This window comes from Solanum tuberosum, unplaced genomic scaffold (genome assembly GCF_000226075.1).
Source record: "Solanum tuberosum cultivar DM 1-3 516 R44 unplaced genomic scaffold, SolTub_3.0 scf00118, whole genome shotgun sequence".
NCBI classification, from domain to species: Eukaryota; Viridiplantae; Streptophyta; class Magnoliopsida; order Solanales; family Solanaceae; genus Solanum; species Solanum tuberosum.
The window spans coordinates 1,268,533-1,289,334 of NW_006239043.1; the positions used below are offsets into that span (position 1 = coordinate 1,268,533).

The following is a 20,802-nucleotide window of genomic DNA, read 5'->3' on the forward strand; positions in this document are numbered from 1 at the left end:
AGTAGGATCAGTTGCCACATTCCGGCATAAACATTGGATCGAGCCACATTTCGTAATGCTAACAGTTTGGGTGTGGGTTCCATGAGAGGACCATTGAATTGTGTTGTGTATCTACTTATGATTATTACATTCATATCTAATGATGATTGAGGTTGAAAGACTGTTTATTGCTCTAAATGATAACCAATGTATATTATTGAGAACGTGTAATGCTACATTAATCCTGAAAAAATGACTAATATTGTATATGTTCGGTATATGCCTATTTTATAATGTTGTGGTTACTTGCATGTGTTTCACCTTTTGGGATAGCCGCGTGATCGTACCAGTACACTGTGGTTGTGTACTGATACTGCACTTGTTTGTTGTTTGTTGAGTACAAGACATCTTCAGATGATTATTGATAGACTTCAGCTAGGTGACTATTGAGCGTGACCGGATTCAAGGGTGAGCCAGTTCTTTCGGGCTGCCATGGATCTTTCTTGTTTAAGTCCACTCTTTTCAAACTCAGACTAATTGTTTAAGGTGTTGTTTAGTTCCGGGGTTGTACCCCTTGTTCTTAGACTTGTTGTTAGTAGAGTTTTGGTACAATGACTTTAAGGTTCTAGGGGTTGAATTTCCGCATTAATTGGTTAGTTGTTTATTAAAACCTTGGAGTTTTTGGGGACTCCATTTTTATAGGTTTGTTGAGTACAAGACATCTTCAGATGATTATTGATAGACTTCAGCTAGGTGACTATTGAGCGTGACCGGATTCAAGGGTGAGCCAGTTCTTTCGGGCTGCCATGGATCTTTCTTGTTTAATTCCACTCTTTTCGGACTTAATTGTTTAAGGTGTTGTTTAGTTCCGGGGTTGTACCCCTTGTTCTTAGACTTGTTGTTAGTAGAGTTTTGGTACAATGACTTTAAGGTTCTAGGGGTTGAATTTCCGCATTAATTGGTTAGTTGTTTATTAAAACCTTGGAGTTTTTGGGGACTCCATTTTTATAGTCATTTAAACCTGTTTCCGTATCTTTAAATGCGTAGTATTTGGTTAAGTTGTTAGATTTAGGTTCTTAGTAATGGTTCTCCCACTGGAGGGTTAGTGTGGGTGCCAATCACAATAATCTGAGTCGTGACAATGAGATTTTCTAACATTAGGAGGACAGATGATTGATAGCTGAAAATTATGTGTGAGGTAAAGTATGAATTATCTAGATCCTCGTTAAAAGAAAATATGAACTTGAAGTTCAAGTGATAATTCATTTGCATAATGTTGCAAATCAATTGTCAGATGAATTTACTGACCCTATGATATAATTCAGCTGCGAATGCTCCAATGAGATGTCCTTGAAGGACAGAGTCTATGATACGCCTGAAGCGTAGGTTCTTAGTAATGGTTCTCCCACTGGAGGGTTAGTGTGGGTGCCAATCACAATAATCTGAGTCGTGACAATGAGATTTTCTAACATTAGGAGGACAGATGATTGATAGCTGAAAATTATGTGTGAGGTAAAGTATGAATTATCTAGATCCTCGTTAAAAGAAATATGAACTTGAAGTTCAAGTGATAATTCATTTGCATAATGTTGCAAATCAATTGTCAGATGAATTTACTGACCCTATGATATAATTCAGCTGCGAATGCTCCAATGAGATGTCCTTGAAGGACAGAGTCTATGATACGCCTGAAGCGTAATAGACAATCGGTTCCAAATGTAAAATTTCTTGAAGAAAGAGAGGACCAAATGATCAATATGGTCATGATAATGAGGCAAGTGCTATAAAAGAGCACCACGACATAACACTTCATAAAATCTTGGAAAAGGTTCAGGTACCTGAAAAATGAAGAGATCTCGATAAGTTATTGCATATTGAAATCGATATCAAATAACCGTCGACGGTATCTTTGATATGAAGTAGCGCTTCATGATATAGATCATGACAAGGATCTTGAATTCAAATCTGTCATATGATGTGGATAGATAAATGATTGGCCAAGTAAAATGCATAATTCAAGTATATTTTGTTTCACTTAGAAAGTGATGTTTTAGATTAATAGTCCATAAATCAAGGTATAATGTCAATGGGGTATAAATAAATTATTATGCGATGGTATATCCGTAAGATATCAAGTACGGCCTGTGCGCTAGGGCATACAGATTTGTCGCAAAAATCCTGACATTATTAGAGATGTTTTCTCCTATGGTGGATGCAATGAGATTTGTTTTGATCTGGCAATATATGCAAACTTGAATGCAATAATGAATAATTATCATGTCTAGCTAGACAATACTGAAGGTTGTATGAAAATCCTTAAAGCAATCAAGGTGTCTGAAACATACAAAAGTTTGAAAGAAACTTTTTCAATAAAGCTTCAAAAATCCTTATATGGATTAAAATAATCAAGGAAGAAAATAGTACAAAAAGAATGACCCTAATTGTTCTTGCATTTTTATGAAAATGTCAGAATCTGAATTTGTTATAATAGTTGTGTATGTTGATGACTTGAACATTATTTACACTCTTAAAGAGCTTTCAAAAGCTATTGAGTGTTTGAGAAGGGAATCTAAAATGAAAAGATCCTGAAAAGACAAAATTTTGTCTTGACCTACCGATTGGGAATTTGACGAAAGAAATATTTGTCCATCAATCAACATACACATAAAAGTTTTGATTTGATTTTATATGGATAAATCACATTCATGAATACCACAATGACTATAAGATCACTTGACATAAATAAAGATTCACTTTGATCTCATAAGAATGATGAAGAGCTTCTTTGTGATGAAACTCCATATCTTAGTGCAATCAGGGCACTAATGCATCTTGCTAACAATACTCTATCAGATATTTGTTTTGCAGTAAATTTACTGGCAAGATTCTGCTCCTCCCCAACAAGAAGGCGTTGAAATGACATAAAAGACATTTATTTGAAGTTATTCTACAAGATAATCAACTGCAAATGAAAGTGTCCACAAGATGATTGCTGTTATGAACAAGTTGAATGAGCAATTTACTTGCAACAACGAGGTCACGAATAGAGTGATTTTCAAGAATGTATTCGGCTAAGTTCAAAGCCTCATCATATCCATGAAACTAGAAAATGATGTATCAGGATGAGTTCAATCATGCAACATCTTCGTGAATGTGATTTGATCACAAAGACACTATCGATATTTGAGAAGTTGGTATATAAGATTGGATGACATTATCTCAAGAAATTAAGTGATATTTTAATCCGGGGAGTAGAATACGCGTTGCACTCTTTTTTCCTTGACCGAGGTTTTGTCCCACTGAGTTTTTCTAGCAAGGTTTTAATGAGGCAACTATTACTGTGTATCAAAAGATATGTGTACTCTTTTTTATTCACTAGGATTTTTTCCACATGATTTTTTCTAGTAAGGTTTTAACAAGACACATTATCTATGGACATCCAAGGGGGAGTGTTATAAATCCATTAAATAATGGATTGTCCATTTGATTTCTTAAAGAATTAATTGGATTCATGTATGTATAATTCCAAGGTGATATGAACCTTGGTGGATAATTATGTATCTGCTTATTTGGCTTTTAACAAGGTGACCTTTGAGAGTGATATCTCAACACTACAAATAGATATATCATTAACCATTTGGTAGATACACTTGAATAGAAAAGTTTTCTCATCCATCTTGTCTTCTTCTCTTTATATTATATTATTCTTAGCCTATATTGTAGCGACTTAAAGCTTTGGGTCAAGCCCATTTAAAATAAGCAACTAATTAATTTACCTAACACACCCGTTGACTGCTTAATTCCCAAGTTTTACCCACCTCCTTAGTAAATTAATTATCAGATAAGTTTGAGAGAGGCGGTGGAAGAGGCTTAAAAAAAAGGGCAGCGTGGGTTTCAGCTTAGAAGTTGTCCGACTCAAACAGCTGGAGAAAACAACAAAAAAACAGAGTAAGAGAGACGAAGCAGAGGAAAAGAAAAAATAGTAGAAGAGAATAGAACTCAACACTAGGTAAAAGATTTTATCTCTAAAATCCAAAACAAGCAGTATTGTAGAAGACCCCACAGTTGTTCTCCATTCTTGACTTTGCAAATTATTGAAATTGTGTGGCATAATCACTGGAAGGAGGGTGGAGCTATTTCGATGGAAGTACTGTGAGTGATAATTCCTCTAGAGTGGATTTCCAACTATAGCATGTTTTAAATTCATCTTGTTTTTCACTAAAGTGATTTATCTAGAAATTGATTTATTGTATGCAGAAAAGCGATAATATGATCAATATGAATCATTGTTACCATGAGTTTACATGCTGATGTTTTCGAAGTTATGTGAATTTCGAGTTTACATACCATTGGATTCAAATTTGACACAAAGTATGTGAATCTATGTGAATTATAATGAACTATATCGAGAAGCTAACCTTGCTAGTTCGCCGTTATCTAACGTCGGGATCGTTAGACCTGGTGCACCTGGTAGGAAAACTAATGTGGTACAACCACCCTCTAGAAGGGAACCTAACTGACGGGGTGGTCAGACGGTTATGGTAAATCCGTAGTGTCAGAAAGTATACTCGATACTGGCATTGGATCCTCCCAGTAAATAATGAATGTGATTATTGCAATATCTTGAATACAATTTTCATACATGAATAGCTAATTTAGTTGAAGCAAGTTATGGCTACTGTTTTATAAATTGCATAATGTTTTATTTATATGTTTTCCCAAGATAAAACGCTATGGTGCATGTTATTACTCACTCAGTCGGTGTGACTGACCTCGCTTCCTTTTTATCTTTTCAGATAACTCAACTGAAGGTGAGCCTTAACTCTAGCATAGTGATAGATAGCGCTGACACCGCATCCAATAATCCCCGCAGTTGCTTCGCGTGGGCCATCCTTTTGTTTCGACTAATAAAGTATATTAGCGTTTCTAATCCTAGAGTCTTGCTCCTTGAGTCGGACTTGTAAATTGGTTTTGGTTTTGGTTTGTGTTGGTGAAAGGGCGACTTGGAACTTCTAAAGTTTTGTGGAAGTCACTGACTTTTGATTATGATAGTCTTTTAGACTTTATATGTTGTTACAGGTTTAAAATTTATGGATTGCTTCATATATAGAGGAAACTCTGTCAAATTTTTAGCAAGAAAATGGTCTAGGCTTGCTCGGTAGGCCTAGGCTTACTGAGCGTTGGTCATGGCTTATGTGGATTGGGTCGTGACAGAGTTGGTATCAGAGCCTTAGGTTTAGAGTATTACTGAAGGAGCATCGATTTATGCAGGAACTTAATCGTGTATATGTGGTGCACCATATGCACGATCGAGAACCTGTAGAAATTGACTAGGCACATCTTTCTCATTTTTTGTTAAATTATGTAATGTTATAAAAGGTCTAGAGCCAACTAAGAATCTAATATCTTTTATATGATTATAGATTTCATATAGAGTTGTGCTCCCTCCAAACTTAGGTTGGGGTCAGAAAAGAGGTCGAGGAATACCGACTAGGCAAGCTCCCGACCCCGCTGTTGAAGAAAAGGTGATACCACCGCCACAATCTCAGAACGATACTACTGTCGACACGATAGCTATCATGTTGCAGTAGGCAATGGAAAGCTTGGTAGGGAAGATCCAAGCGCAACCTCGAGAGAGTACACTTGTTGAAGCGAATAAGGGACATAATCAATGCAATGAGCCACTTCGTAGGTCAATTCGTGAGTTTCTTGAGTTGAAACCTCATGTGTTTACGGGAGCTAGTGAGGTCGAAGACCCCTTATTGTTCTTGGATGGAATTCGGAAAGCCTTAGATACACTTGAATGTTCTAGCACGAGGTCAGTAAAGTTGGCTGCCTATTGTTTGCAAGATATAACTGAAGAATGGTTTAAATCTTTTAAGGCAGGGCGACCAATTAATTCACGTCCCTTGACGTGGAAAGAATTTTCTGATGCATTTACTAATTGATTATTGCCCATGAGTATGAGGGATGTTTTGTTAATACAATTTGAGAGATTGGGACAAACCTCACAGATGTCAGGGAAAGATTATGACATTCAATTCACTCGTTTGTCCCGACATGTATCATATAAGATGAACAATTCTATGCGGGCTAAAATGTTTATATGAGGTATGATTGATTCATTGTTCAAACCACTTGCCTCACATTTGACAAAGGGAGACATAAAGTACTCACAAACAGTAGATGTTGCAAGAGAATTGGAGACTAGATGGAGGGATGAAAGAACAGTTAAAGTGCAAAATAAAAGAACGAGGACCATGGGATTCTTTGAAGGGGATATGGGTACAAAACGAGGATTTGGATCTCAGAACCATCCAAGGGCTTCCCAGACTGGAGGTGCATCCATCATCCAGCCATCCAACAATGCTTCCACCTTAAAACAAAGTCGTAGAAGTCCCATATCATCTACTGGACAGACTAACCGCACTACAACTATATGCCCTAGTTGTCACAAGGCTCATTCAGGCCAATGTTGGAGAGAGATTGGTGCATGCCTTCGATGCGGACAGATGGGACATTACAAGAAGGATTGCCCACGTTATCTCAGGGGATCTAATCAAGCATCAACATCAGTAAATAGTGCACTGACAAATTCTGCCGCTTTTACCGCTAAGGATAATTTTGGGGCAGCCCGTAAAGGTGCCGAGAATAGAAATGCTAACGATAGAGGACCAGGAACGATCGGTAGAGACGAATCTCGAGTGTTTGCTCTTACAAGGCAAGATGTTGAGGCATCAAATGCAGTCATTACAGGTATACTTTCAGTATGTTCATTTGATGCTATGGCTCTAATTGATCCTGGATCAACCCATTCCTATATGTACTCATATTTTGCAATAAGGTTTGATAGATTGCCAAAATTATTGAAAGATCCCTTTTTAGTTGCTACTTCAGTTGGAGAATCTTTACTGGTCAAGAGAGTGTATCACTCTTGTCGACTTAGTGTTAAAGGAAAAGGCACAGTAGCAAATTTGTTTGAGCTTGAAATGGTGGATTTTGATCTAATCTTGAGCATGGATTGGTTAGCTTCGTGCCATGCAATTGTGGATTGCCATTCTAAAATAGTTCGCTTTAATATACCGGGTGAGCCTAATTTCATGTTACAAGGCAACCAAGTCTCATCTCTGAATAATCTGATATCATTCATGAATGCAAAGCGGATGCTAAGCAAAGGTTGTCAAGGCTTTTTGGCATTTGTCAGAGCTATGAAGATTGCGGTACCAGAATTAGAATCTGTTCATATTGTGAGTGAGTTTCAGACCTAACTGGATTACCTCATGTTAGAGAAATTGATTTCGGCATTGATATAGTACCTGGAACACAACCCATATCAATACCTCCATATCGCATGACACCAATAGAGTTAAAAGAATTGAAAGAACAATTACAAGATATGTTAAACAAAGGGTTCATTAGGCCAAACACTTCTCCATATGGTGCACCAGTCTTGTTCGTGAAGAAGAAAAATGGATCCATGAGACTATGCATAGATTACCGACAGTTAAATAAGGCCACGGTGCGCAACAAGTACCCGTTACCACGCATTGATGATTTGTTTGACCAGTTTCAGGGTGCAAAGAAATTCTCCAAGATTGATTTGAGATCCGGATATCATCAACTTCGTATTAGAGGAGATGATATCTCTAAGACTGCCTTTCGAACCAGGTATGGGCACTACGAATTTCTAGTGATGCCTTTTGGGTTAACGAATGGACCTGCAATATTTATGGACATGATGAATAGGGTGTTCAAGCCATATTTGGATAGATTCGTGATCATGTTTATTGATGATATCCTTGTGTATTCAAGAACATATGAAGATCATGAACAACACTTGAGGATGGTATTACAAGCGCTCCGGGAACACAAATTATATGCTAAGTTCTCTAAGTGTGAATTTTGTTCGAACCAAGTTGCCTTCCTAACTCATGTAGTATCTGAAGAAGGGATCTTAGTTGACTCCAAGAATGTGGAAGGAGTAAAAAAGTGGCCAAGACCAACCACCGTGATAGAGATACGAAGCTTCTTGGGCCTAGCAGGATATTATAGGCGTTTCGTGCAGGATTTTTCTAAGATAGCGGCACCTTTGACAAAGCTAACACAAAAAAAATGTGAAATTCCAATGATCTGAGGCATGCAAGCAAAGTTTTCAAAAGCTCAAGGAAAGCTTGACAACCACCCAGTATTAGTACTTCCATCGGGAACCGGAGGATTTGTAGTTTATTGCGATGCCTCTCGAGTGGGACTTGGGTGTGTGCTTATGCAAAATGGACGGGTCATAGCTTATGCTTCGAGGCAATTGAAAAAGTACGAGCAAAATTATCCAACACATGACCTAGAGATGGCTGTAGTTGTCTTTGCTTTGAAGATTTGGCGACATTATCTATATGGAGAGAAATGCGAGATATATACTAATCACAAGAGCCTTCAATATATCTTTCAACAAAAAGATCTGAACCTTCAACAACGAAGATGGGTGGAATTATTGAAAGACTATGAATGTGCAATTTTGTACCATCCAGGGAAAGCCAATGTAGTCGCTGATGCGCTGAGCCGAAAGTCAATAGGGAGTTTGGCCCACCTTACCTTAACAAGGAGACCACTAGCAAGAGAAATTCACAAATTGAAAGAAAGTAGAGTATCCTTCAGTTTAGGGCATGCATGTTCATTATTGGCATGTGTTCAAGTGAAGTCATAATTAATGGAGGATATAAAGGCAAAACAATACCTAGACATGCGGTTGTGCAAAATTAGAGATGAAGGTATTCTTAACAAGAATAAAGATTTTATTGTGGATAGTCATGGGGTATTGCGACTTGGCAATCGTGTTTGTGTACCGGATGTTAACGATTTGAGACAAACGTTGCTTGAAGCAGCGCATGGCTCCAGGTACTCAGTTCATCCCGGATCCACAAAAATGTACCAAGATATTCATCAGTTGTACTGGTGGGAGGGTATGAAGAAAGATGTGGCGAATCATGTCACTCGATGTTTGACTTGCCAGCAAGTTAAAGCTGAACACCAAAGACCTGCAGGGTTGATGCAACAACTTGTGATACCAGAATGGAAATGGGAGCGAAATACCATGGATTTTATCAGTGGATTGCCACGAACTCTTAAGGGCTATGATTCTATATGGGTGATCGTGGATCGATTAACAAAGTCAGCACACTTCCTATCGGTCAAAACTACATATAATGGCGCACACTATGCACAAATTTATATTGATGAAATTGTTAGGCTTCACAGAGTTCCAATTTCTATTATATCAGATAGAGGATCCCAGTTCACCTCACACTTTTGGAAAGCATTCCAAGGGACATTGGGAACGCAAGTGGAATTGAGTACGGCATACCACCCACAAAATGACGGTCAGTCAGAGAGAAACATACATTCTCTTGAAGATATGTTGAGATATTGTATTCTTGATTTTGGTGGTAGTTAGGACAAATATCTACCGTTGACAGAGTTTGCTTACAATAATAGCTTCCAAGTGAGTATACAGATGGCACCTTACGAGGCGTTATATGGAAGGCGATGTCGATCTCCCATTGGGTGGTTTGAGGCTGGTGAGGCTAAGGTATTGGGTCCAGATCTTGTGAAGTCAGCGATTGACAAGGTTCAATTAATTAGGCAAAGATTGCTAGCAGTCCAAAGTAGACAAAAGGCTTATGCAGATAAAAGACATCGAGAGTTGGAGTTTTTAGTAGGGGATCATGTGTTCTTACGAGTATCACCAATGAAAGATGTTTTAAGATTCGGGAAGAAAGGAATATTGAGTCCAAGATATATTGGGCTATATGGGATACTTGCTAGAGTTGGTGTTGTTGCATATCGTTTAGCACTTCCACTTGAGTTATCTTTAGTACATTCAGTCTTTCATGTATCAATGCTACGAAAGTACATACCAGACCCTTCACATGTGCTAAAAGCATCAAACATCCGGTTGGACGAGAACTTAACCTATGAAGAGGAACCAATGTTTATAATGGACAAACAAGTAAGGAAGCTACGTTCGAAAGAGATGGCGACAGTGAAAGTAGCATGGAAAAATCACTCTAGCGAGGAGGCAACATGGGAAGACGAGAAGGTGATGCAGGTTAAGTATCCTCATTTATTCAGACCCGCAAATATATATATATGTTTAAAAATTCGGGGCCGAATTTTCTTAAGAGGGAGAGAATGTAGCGACTTAAAGCTTTGGGCCAAGCCCATTTAAAATAAGCAACTAATTAATTTACCTAACACACCCGTTGACTGCTTAATTCCCAAGTTTTACCCACCTCCTTAGTAAATTAATTATCAGATAAGTTTGAGAGAGGCGGTGGAAGAGGCTTAAAAAAAAGGGCAGTGTGGGTTTCAGCTTAGAAGTTGTCCGACTCAAGCAGTTGGAGAAAACAAAAAAAAACAGAGTAAGAGAGACAAAGCAGAGGAAAGGAAAAAAATAGTAGAAGAGAATAGAACTCAACACTAGGTAAAGGATTTTATCTCTAAAATCCAAAACAAGCAGTATTGTAGAAGACCTCACGGTTGTTCTCCATTCTTGATTTTGCAAATTATTGAAATTGTGTAGCATAATCACTGGAAGGAGGGTGGAGCTATTTCGACGGAAGTACTGTGAGTGATAATTCCTCTATAGTGGATTTCCAACTATAGTATGTTTTAAATTCATCTTGTTTTTCACTAAAGTGATTTATCTAGAAATTGATTTATTGTATGCTGACAAGCGATAATATGATCAATATGAATCATTGTTACCATGAGTTTACATGCTGATGCTTTTGAAGTTATGTGAATTTTGAGTTTACATACCATTGGATTCGAATTTGACACAAAGTATGTGAATCTATGTGAATTATAATGAAGTATATCGGGAAGCTAACCTTGCCAGTTCATCATTATCTAACGTCGGGATCGTTAGACCTGGTGCACCTTGTAGGAAAACTAATGTGGTACAGCCACCCTCTAGAAGGGAACCTAGCTGACGAGGTGGTCAGATGGCTATGGTAAATCCGTAGTGGCAGAAAGTATACTCGATACTGGCATTGGATCCTCCCAGTAAATAATGAATGTGATTATTGCAATATCTTGAATACAGTTTTCATACATGAATAGCTAATTTAGTTGAAGCAAGCTATGGCTACTATTTTATAAATTGCATAATGTTCTATTTATATGTATTCCCCAGATAAAATGCTATGGTGCATGTTATTACTCACTCAGTCGGTGTGACTGACCTCGCTTCCTTTTTATCTTTTCAGATAACTCAACTGAAGGTGACCCTTGACTCTAGCATAGTGATAGATAGCGTTGACACCTCATGCAGTAAGCCCCGCAGTTGCTTCGCGTGGACAATCCTTTTGTTTCGACTAATAAAGTATATTAGTGTTTCTAATCCTAGAGTCTTGCTCCTTGAGTCGGACTTGTAAATTGATTTTGGTTTGTATTGGTGAAAAGGCGACTTGGAACTTCTAAAGTTTTGTGGAAGTCACTGACTTTTGATTATGATAATCTTTTAGACTTTATATGTTGTTATGGGAGCAGGTTGGGTTGTTGTGTATTGAATACTGACAGGTTTAAAATTTATAGATTGCTTCCTATATAGAGGAAACTCTGTCGAATTTTTAGCAAGAAAATGGTCTAGGCTTTCTCGGTAGGCTTAGGCTTACTGAGCGCCGGTCATGGCTTATGTGGATTGGGTCGTGACATATATTTTATAACAATATGTTTTATTTTCGATTGGATAATATTGAAGTGTGTACATTCAAATTTTTAATATTCTTTACAAAATATAACCAAACATAATTTTAACTCCAAATTTCATTTAATTTTATTTTATATGATCAAACATTCACATCGTGGTTCATATATTATTATTGAATGCATGTATAGTTTTTTTTTTGTGAGGGTGGGATCAAACTATATACTATTACTTCTTTGGAATTGTGTTTTATTGGCTTATTTACATGTTTATACTTCTATGTTTCGAACTCCCTAAATGAAAATTCTAAATCCGTCACTCGTGGGGAGTGTAGTATACATGTTTGTGGATAACTTGCTTCAACAATAAAATGCTGCAATCATATTCTAAAATACTTGTGGACAATAAAGTGCTTAATGAAGAAGAGATATCCACAATAAAATAAGAGAAAAAAAAAATCTAAATTCATTGATCATTTCATAATTTCATTAATATGCTTACTTTTCCGTCCACATGTTAGCTGGTGTCTGGTAATTAGGATAGATTCACATTTTCAATATTCTACTTTCTTTCTTTACATCTTAAAATCATATTAGATTGTTTATCTTAAATAAAATCAGACTATTTCTTAGATTCGCATCATCAATTTTTTACTCTTCTTCTTTATTTTTTTCTCTGATTCCTTTTTTAAATTAATATTATACGTTAATTTAAATAAATAATTTTATATACGGCCATGTCTCACACATATTTATTTAGTCAAAAAAATCTTTATCTATTATCTAAAAAATCATGAAAAGACGTTTTTATCATAATTATTGTGTTTTCTTTTATAAAATTATACGTAATATTAATTAGTATTAATTCATATCTTATATTTTTTTAGAATAGCGCCAAGTGCGGACAAGTACACTAGATGCTTAATGAAGAGGAGATATCCACAATAAAATAAGAAAAAAAATGATCATATTTACTTGTGTGCTATTTGAAATTAAGCTAAAAAAAATTTGGTGTTTTGATATTCATATCGAAGAAAGCTTATTATAAAGATTGTGCTCCCAACATTTATTTTATTTTTAGAATTTAAATTTGAAACCTCTAATTAAGAGAGAAGGAATCTCAACTATCTCTCAGATGACTCAATGCCTTTAAAAATGAGGCATACGTTTTAGATCCCAAATTCGAAAGGCCTATTATCTAGGAATAAAAAAATTATTATAAGCCTTATTTAATAATAAAAAAATATATACTATATTTTTTAAATTTATTTGTCTTTTTTAGTTTGTTTCGAAACATTAAAGAATGTTTCTTTTTTTTTAATCAATTTTTAAATTTAGCTTCCACATGATATGTTTAAGACCACAAAATTAAAAAAATATTTGTATATATATAGTTTAAGACCATAGAAAAAAAATATTAAAAAGAAAAGGAGATTACTTTGAATCTCATATTTATAAAATAAAAAATAAAAAATTAGGCCTCCAAATTATTTTTTGCTTTAAGCCACTAATTAGCTTGTGTACCCTCTATCCTCCTCAAATCACACTAATGAAATTCCATCAGGTACGTCATTATTGTTGTTATTGTCGTAACTTCAATTATATTGAATATAATGCTAAGAATCTTAAATATTAAATTTTATACTTAAATCTTAAATTCTTACTATTATTGGGTGAAAAAAGACAAATTAATTTAATTAATTATTATGGTAAGATTAATGATAGAAAAGTCGGAAACATTTAGTTGAAATAAGTTTATTAGTGAGCATATAAGAAGTATTTTTTTTTTATAAAGATGTGACACAAGTAATTTAATCTATGTAATACTCAAAATAGATCATCAACCAAAAATATAGATGATTTTAAACGATTTTTTTTTATCTTTAAAAAATATCTAATTAAATAAATTATATATAAATGGATAATAAAGAAATAGTACTTTGAGAAAACAAAAATGAAAATAAATATTTTTTAATAGGAAATAAATTAGTGATTCGTATGGATGTTTATGAGATGTCAATATCACTAACCCCACAAAATTATATTTATTGCACGGTTCTTTGTTGATGCATTTGGTCATTTCTTCATTTATTATTATAAAAAATAGAAAATATATGAAATTGTGGTGGAGCGAATAAATTTGCTCTTTTATTAATCAATAATTTCAGTTTTAAATTTTCAGTATGATTTTTTTTTTTATAGAAAGTGTTTTCATGAATGAGATTTACATAGTATGAATTCAGATTAATCGAATTCTAATATAAGTATTCAATATCTAATATGAAAGAAAAATAAATATAGAGTAGTTTTTAAAATAAATAAAAATATATTTTTATATTTTTTATGAGATATTTTTATTAAAGTAATATGAAATAATGTAGGGGTGATTTTTGTAAGGTTTATTATTCAAGACTATAGTAATTCATTTCAAAAATAATTCTTATACACGAATCTATTTTGTTTAGAATTAATGCCTAGTTTAAGACCATAGAAAAACATGAAGTTTTTATTAAAAAGAAAGAAGTAATTTTGAATCTCAGATATAAAAATAAAAATATATTTAAAAGTTAGACCTCCGATTTATTTTTGACTTTAGGTCACTAATTAGCTTGAGCTGCTCACCACAGTCGATATAGATTAAAGTAACTTTCCCAATTCACTTGATGTTAATTATTTTTTAATCTAAGATTACCCATGTCATCGGAGACGATCTTATTTTTACTTTGGATCCCAATACGACTTTTATCATTAGATAATCTTAATTATAATTAAAAGTTATAAGAAATAAATTTGGACATTTTTCTTGAATAATTTAAATCGTGGAGTCTGCTTGTTTGGCAATGGAATTTCATTAATGACACAAATACGGTACCATTCTTTTTTATTATCACTATTATTTTATTAAGACCTTTTCTATCACAAATTTAAAATAAAAGATAGGTAAAATATTCCTCATCACTTATTTAAAAGGATAGTTTTAGTATTTTACATATATTTAACTTACACCTCATTTAAACTCCATCACCAAATAAGTACAGTCACATAGAATAATGAATTACTTTTATTATTAAGAGTATTATTATAGTAATATTATTAATAGCCACAAAAATCAAATTTGTACACTTCTTAAACAATTTTATGTAACGAAAACTTTCGATTAAGGATCTAACTATTATATTACATTTTTTCCAAAGGTTTCATAATTGAAATTCAAGAACCCAAAATTTATCGGTGTATTGATTTTTGTTTTGTAGGCTGCTAGCTATCGGAGAAAAGACCTTATTTGAAGATAATGATGATGTATATACATTTCATGCTTCTAATCAACTCAAGTCAAAGAAATTTATTCAATGGTCATAGACTCGCCGCTAACTTTTGCTACCTCCAATTAATTAACTTCCATCATTGGGTTCAACAAGCTTTTGATTGTTGTTTATTTCAATTTTCAATTATTGATGTTCAATTTCATTCACTTTCAATTGATCAACGTCACAGGAAGATTGTGCAGTATCAGTGTTCGACGAATTGCCTGTGAAAAATTGATCAATTAGATCGGAATCGAGGGTGAAATCGAGATCAATGTCTTGTTTTTCCGGGGACAGGCTCATCCATGGCAGACTGATGTTCAGAAAGAAGACTATTGGAAATCTTTTCCATTTTTATCTTTTTGCATGAATGTGAGGCCGACTAATTTATAGCTAGGAAATCGAAACCCGATACCCGAAAATCCAATTTTCTATTTTTTTCAAGTGTTTTTTTTATTATGTTTATTTAAAAACCTTAGTTTATTTTATATATATATATATATATATATATATATATATATTATCATTACATATTTACATGTTTATACTTTTATTTTTCGAACTCCCCGAATGAAAATCCTCAATCCATCACGAGTGTAGTATACGTGTTTGTGGATAACTTGTTTCAACAATAAAATGCTGGAATCATATTCTAAAATACTTGGGGACAATAAACTGCTTCATGAAAGAAGAGATATCCACAATAAAATAAGAGAAAATAATAGGGAAAAAAGTCTAAAATATATCCGAACTTTGATAGTTAGAAAATATTTCTTTTTGAATTTTCCACAAAATTGTTGTAACAATATCGAACTTTGGAAATGATCTTTTACTCCTTACACTATTTAATAGTGTATTTTAAAAGTATATATGTTCCCACGTGGACACCATAAATATTGCATCATTTTAAATAGTAATGTATCTACGCTGGCACATATATACCTTTAAAATACACTATTAAATAGTGCAGATATAAAAAGGTTTGATATTGTAACAATAATTTCAACTAAAGTTAATGTATTTTTCAGACTCTTTTCCCAAAATAATAATATCTAAATTCATTTATCATTTCATAATTTCATTAATATGCTTACTTTTTCCGTCCACATGTTAACTGGTAATTAGGATAGATTCACATTTTCAATATTGTAATTTCTTTCTTTACATCTTAAAATCATATTAGATTGTTTATATTAAATAAAATCAGATTATTTCTTAGATTTGCATTATCAAATTTGAATATATTTTTTTCTCTTCTTCTTTATTTTTTTCCCCGATTCCTTATTTAAATTAATATTATACATTAATTTAAATAAATAATTCCATATACAACCTTAATGTCTCACACATATTTATTTAATAAAAAAATATTTATCTATTATCTGAAAATCATGAAAAGACGTTTTATCATAATTATTATGTTTTTTTTATAAAATTATACGTAATATTAATTAGTATTAATTCACATCTTATATTTTTTAGAGTAGCGACAAGTACACTAATGCTTCATCCAAGAGGAGATATCCACAATATAATAAGAGAAAAAAAAGATCAAATTTACTTGTGTGCTATATGAAATTAAGCTAAAAAATATTTCGTGATTTGGTATTCATATTGAAGAAAACTTATTATAAAGATTGTGCTCCCAACATTTATTTTATTTTTAGAACTCAAATTTGAAACCTTTAATTAATAGCGAATGAATCTCAACTATCTCTCCATTAAGGGAGGCTCAATGCCTTTAAAAATGATGCATACGTCTTAGGCCCCCAAATTTGAAGGGCTTAATTTTTTTAGTAATAATAAAATTATTATAATAAGCCTTGGTTAACAAAACAAATATACTATATTTTTAAATTTGTTTGTCTTATTTAGAACTTACTTTAGTACTTAAACTATACAGACGTTTAAATACCCCATTAACATCTTTGAAGTGATCTTTTTTTTTACACGTTTTTAGGAGAGTACACTCACTCTCTTTGCCACATCATCCCTTATGGGGTATTTAAATTACTTGAAAGATGTTAAATGGATATTTAAACGTCGGTGTAGTTTAGGTGCTAAAGTAAGTTGTGCTGCCAAGTTTAGGAATATTTTTTTATGTGTTTTCTCATTTTATTTTTGGATCAATTTTTAAATTTAACTTTCATATACATATTTACATGTTTATACTTTTATTTTTCGAACTCCCCGAATGAAAATCCTCAATCCATCACGAGTGTAGTATACGTGTTTGTGGATAACTTGTTTCAACAATAAAATGCTGGAATCATATTCTAAAATACTTGGGGACAATAAACTGCTTCATGAAAGAAGAGATATCCACAATAAAATAAGAGAAAATAATAGGGAAAAAAGTCTAAAATATATCCGAACTTTGATAGTTAGAAAATATTTCTTTTTGAATTTTCCACAAAATTGTTGTAACAATATCGAACTTTGGAAATGATCTTTTACTCCTTACACTATTTAATAGTGTATTTTAAAAGTATATATGTTCCCACGTGGACACCATAAATATTGCATCATTTTAAATAGTAATGTATCTACGCTGGCACATATATACCTTTAAAATACACTATTAAATAGTGCAGATATAAAAAGGTTTGATATTGTAACAATAATTTCAACTAAAGTTAATGTATTTTTCAGACTCTTTTCCCAAAATAATAATATCTAAATTCATTTATCATTTCATAATTTCATTAATATGCTTACTTTTTCCGTCCACATGTTAACTGGTAATTAGGATAGATTCACATTTTCAATATTGTAATTTCTTTCTTTACATCTTAAAATCATATTAGATTGTTTATATTAAATAAAATCAGATTATTTCTTAGATTTGCATTATCAAATTTGAATATATTTTTTTCTCTTCTTCTTTATTTTTTTCCCCGATTCCTTATTTAAATTAATATTATACATTAATTTAAATAAATAATTCCATATACAACCTTAATGTCTCACACATATTTATTTAATAAAAAAATATTTATCTATTATCTGAAAATCATGAAAAGACGTTTTATCATAATTATTATGTTTTTTTTATAAAATTATACGTAATATTAATTAGTATTAATTCACATCTTATATTTTTTAGAGTAGCGACAAGTACACTAATGCTTCATCCAAGAGGAGATATCCACAATATAATAAGAGAAAAAAAAGATCAAATTTACTTGTGTGCTATATGAAATTAAGCTAAAAAATATTTCGTGATTTGGTATTCATATTGAAGAAAACTTATTATAAAGATTGTGCTCCCAACATTTATTTTATTTTTAGAACTCAAATTTGAAACCTTTAATTAATAGCGAATGAATCTCAACTATCTCTCCATTAAGGGAGGCTCAATGCCTTTAAAAATGATGCATACGTCTTAGGCCCCCAAATTTGAAGGGCTTAATTTTTTTAGTAATAATAAAATTATTATAATAAGCCTTGGTTAACAAAACAAATATACTATATTTTTAAATTTGTTTGTCTTATTTAGAACTTACTTTAGTACTTAAACTATACAGACGTTTAAATACCCCATTAACATCTTTGAAGTGATCTTTTTTTTTACACGTTTTTAGGAGAGTACACTCACTCTCTTTGCCACATCATCCCTTATGGGGTATTTAAATTACTTGAAAGATGTTAAATGGATATTTAAACGTCGGTGTAGTTTAGGTGCTAAAGTAAGTTGTGCTGCCAAGTTTAGGAATATTTTTTTATGTGTTTTCTCATTTTATTTTTGGATCAATTTTTAAATTTAACTTTCATATATCATATATGTTTAAGACCACAAGATTAAAAAATATTTGTATATATAATTTGAATCATGGAGTCGCTTGTTTGGCAATGGAATTTCATTAATGACAAGAACAAATACGATACCATTCTTTTTTATTATTACTTATTTAAAAGGATAGTTTTAGTGTTTTACATATATTTAACTTACACCTCATTTAAACTCTATCACTAAATAAATACAGTCACATAGAATAGTGAAAGAATTTTTATTATTAAGAATATTATTATAGTAATATTATATTAATAGCCACAAAAAAACACAAATTTGTACACTTCTTAAACAATTTTATGTAACGAAAACCTTCAGTTAAGGATCTAACTATTATATTACATTTTTATCAAAGGTTTCATAACTGAAATTCAAGATCCTAGAACTTGTCGGTGTATTGGTTTTTGTTTTGTTGTACATCATTTCATGGTGCTAGACTGCTAGTTATCGGAGATGATGTATATACATTTCATGCTTCTAATCCAACTGAAGTCGAAGAAATTTATTCAATGGTCATAGACTCGCCGCTAACTTTAGCTACCTCCAATTAATTAACTCCCATCCTTGGGTTCAACAAGTTTTTGATCGGCGTTTACTTCAATTTTCAATTGTTGATCTTCAATTTCATCCACTTGATCATTGTCACAGGACGATTGTGCAGTATCAGTGAAAAATTGATCAATTAGATCCGGATCAAGGTTGAAATCGATATCAATGTCCAATTCTAATAGCAACTTCTTCTGATTATCACAGAAAATTGATGTAGTAGTAGTAATAGTAGTAGTGTCGATGTGAATTTCATCGTCATAACAATTGTAGGAGTTGGTGGTGGTGGTGGTAGGGACGGCAAATGTACTATCCAAACATTCCTCAATTTCTTCTTTGAAGTTTACGTCTTTGTTTCCTTTAATCCATGGAAAGTCAAAAACTCCTGTTGTTTCTGCACCTGGACCTGTACTTGTACCTGACTCATCGTCTTCATGACATTCCTCTGTTCGCATAAAATCCTTCGCATTATCCCATTTGTACCTATTTTGATCAAAATCATCATCCTCATTCATCATCCTCATCCTCATGACCTGGTGTTTCTTCCTGTTGTAAATCGTATTCAACGTTTCTCTCCCTCTCTTTCTATTATTCTCCATTTTTTCTACCAAAATGCAAATCCAAATACTCAAATAAAATTTTGAAGATTTTATACGTAAAAATGGTAACGGAGAAGAAAGTTTTTTTAAAATAGTAAGTTATGATGATGAAGAAGTCACATACAAACGCTTTTTAATAAAAAAAAATTGGATCCAAAACTCCATAAAATACGCAAGAAAAAAAGTTTAAATTTGTTATCTGACATTTTCTCGTGACTAATAATTTTTTTTAAAAAACTTCTTCTTTCCTAAATAAATTGCTCTATTAACAGGTCCATACATATTTTGAGAGGATTTAATTTAATTTATTATTTATTTATTTTTTAAAAAAGAAACAGAAAGTTAAAAACAGTTGAAATTTGAAACCGTAGTTTATGCCACATTTGCAAAGGCCAAAAATGCATGCAATTTTTTTCTGTTATTTATTTGAAATTTTGTTTGGATTCTCTTCTTCTTCCTCTTTAATTTGTCCTTCTTTATTTATTTATTTTTTAATTTTACGGGTTTGTGATGAATAGAATATTCCATATCGGTGAATAAATGAAATTTGGGCTCCTTAGATAAATCTTGAGCTAATTTTTGAGATGCGAGTCAAGTCAATAAGCCTAATTAGACATGGTATGATTAGAACCAGACCCGATGTGACAATTGATCCATGAATGTGCATGCATCAGACTGGGCAGTTAACAATTCGAGATTTTGGGACGGTGGCCTGAAATGTTAATAATAGAGTTTGAAATTTAATATTCTTATGGATTTTGGTGATTTTGTTAATATATATCATGTTTTAGCTATTCTAATTTGTACAAATTTACCGTTAATCATTTGTCTTCTTCATTGCTCCGATAGAGAGGTGGACCAAGAATTTGAAGTTTAT

General features: G+C 32.7%; 2 protein-coding genes across 2 annotated transcripts; both read left to right on the top strand.

Moving 5' to 3' along the window:
* Window positions 1-6,092: 6,092 nt before the first annotated feature.
* LOC107061132 (uncharacterized) lies at window positions 6,093-7,247 on the top strand. Its single transcript, XM_015309913.1, has one exon. It carries the CDS (start codon window positions 6,093-6,095, stop codon window positions 7,245-7,247), a length of 1,155 nt encoding a protein of 384 aa, XP_015165399.1.
* A 2,240-nt stretch (window positions 7,248-9,487) lies between these two features.
* On the top strand, window positions 9,488-10,603 carry LOC107061133 (uncharacterized). Its single transcript, XM_015309914.1, has 2 exons — window positions 9,488-10,081; window positions 10,556-10,603. Exons 1-2 carry the CDS (start codon window positions 9,488-9,490, stop codon window positions 10,601-10,603), a joined length of 642 nt encoding a protein of 213 aa, XP_015165400.1.
* The last annotated feature ends 10,199 nt before the right edge of the window (window positions 10,604-20,802 follow it).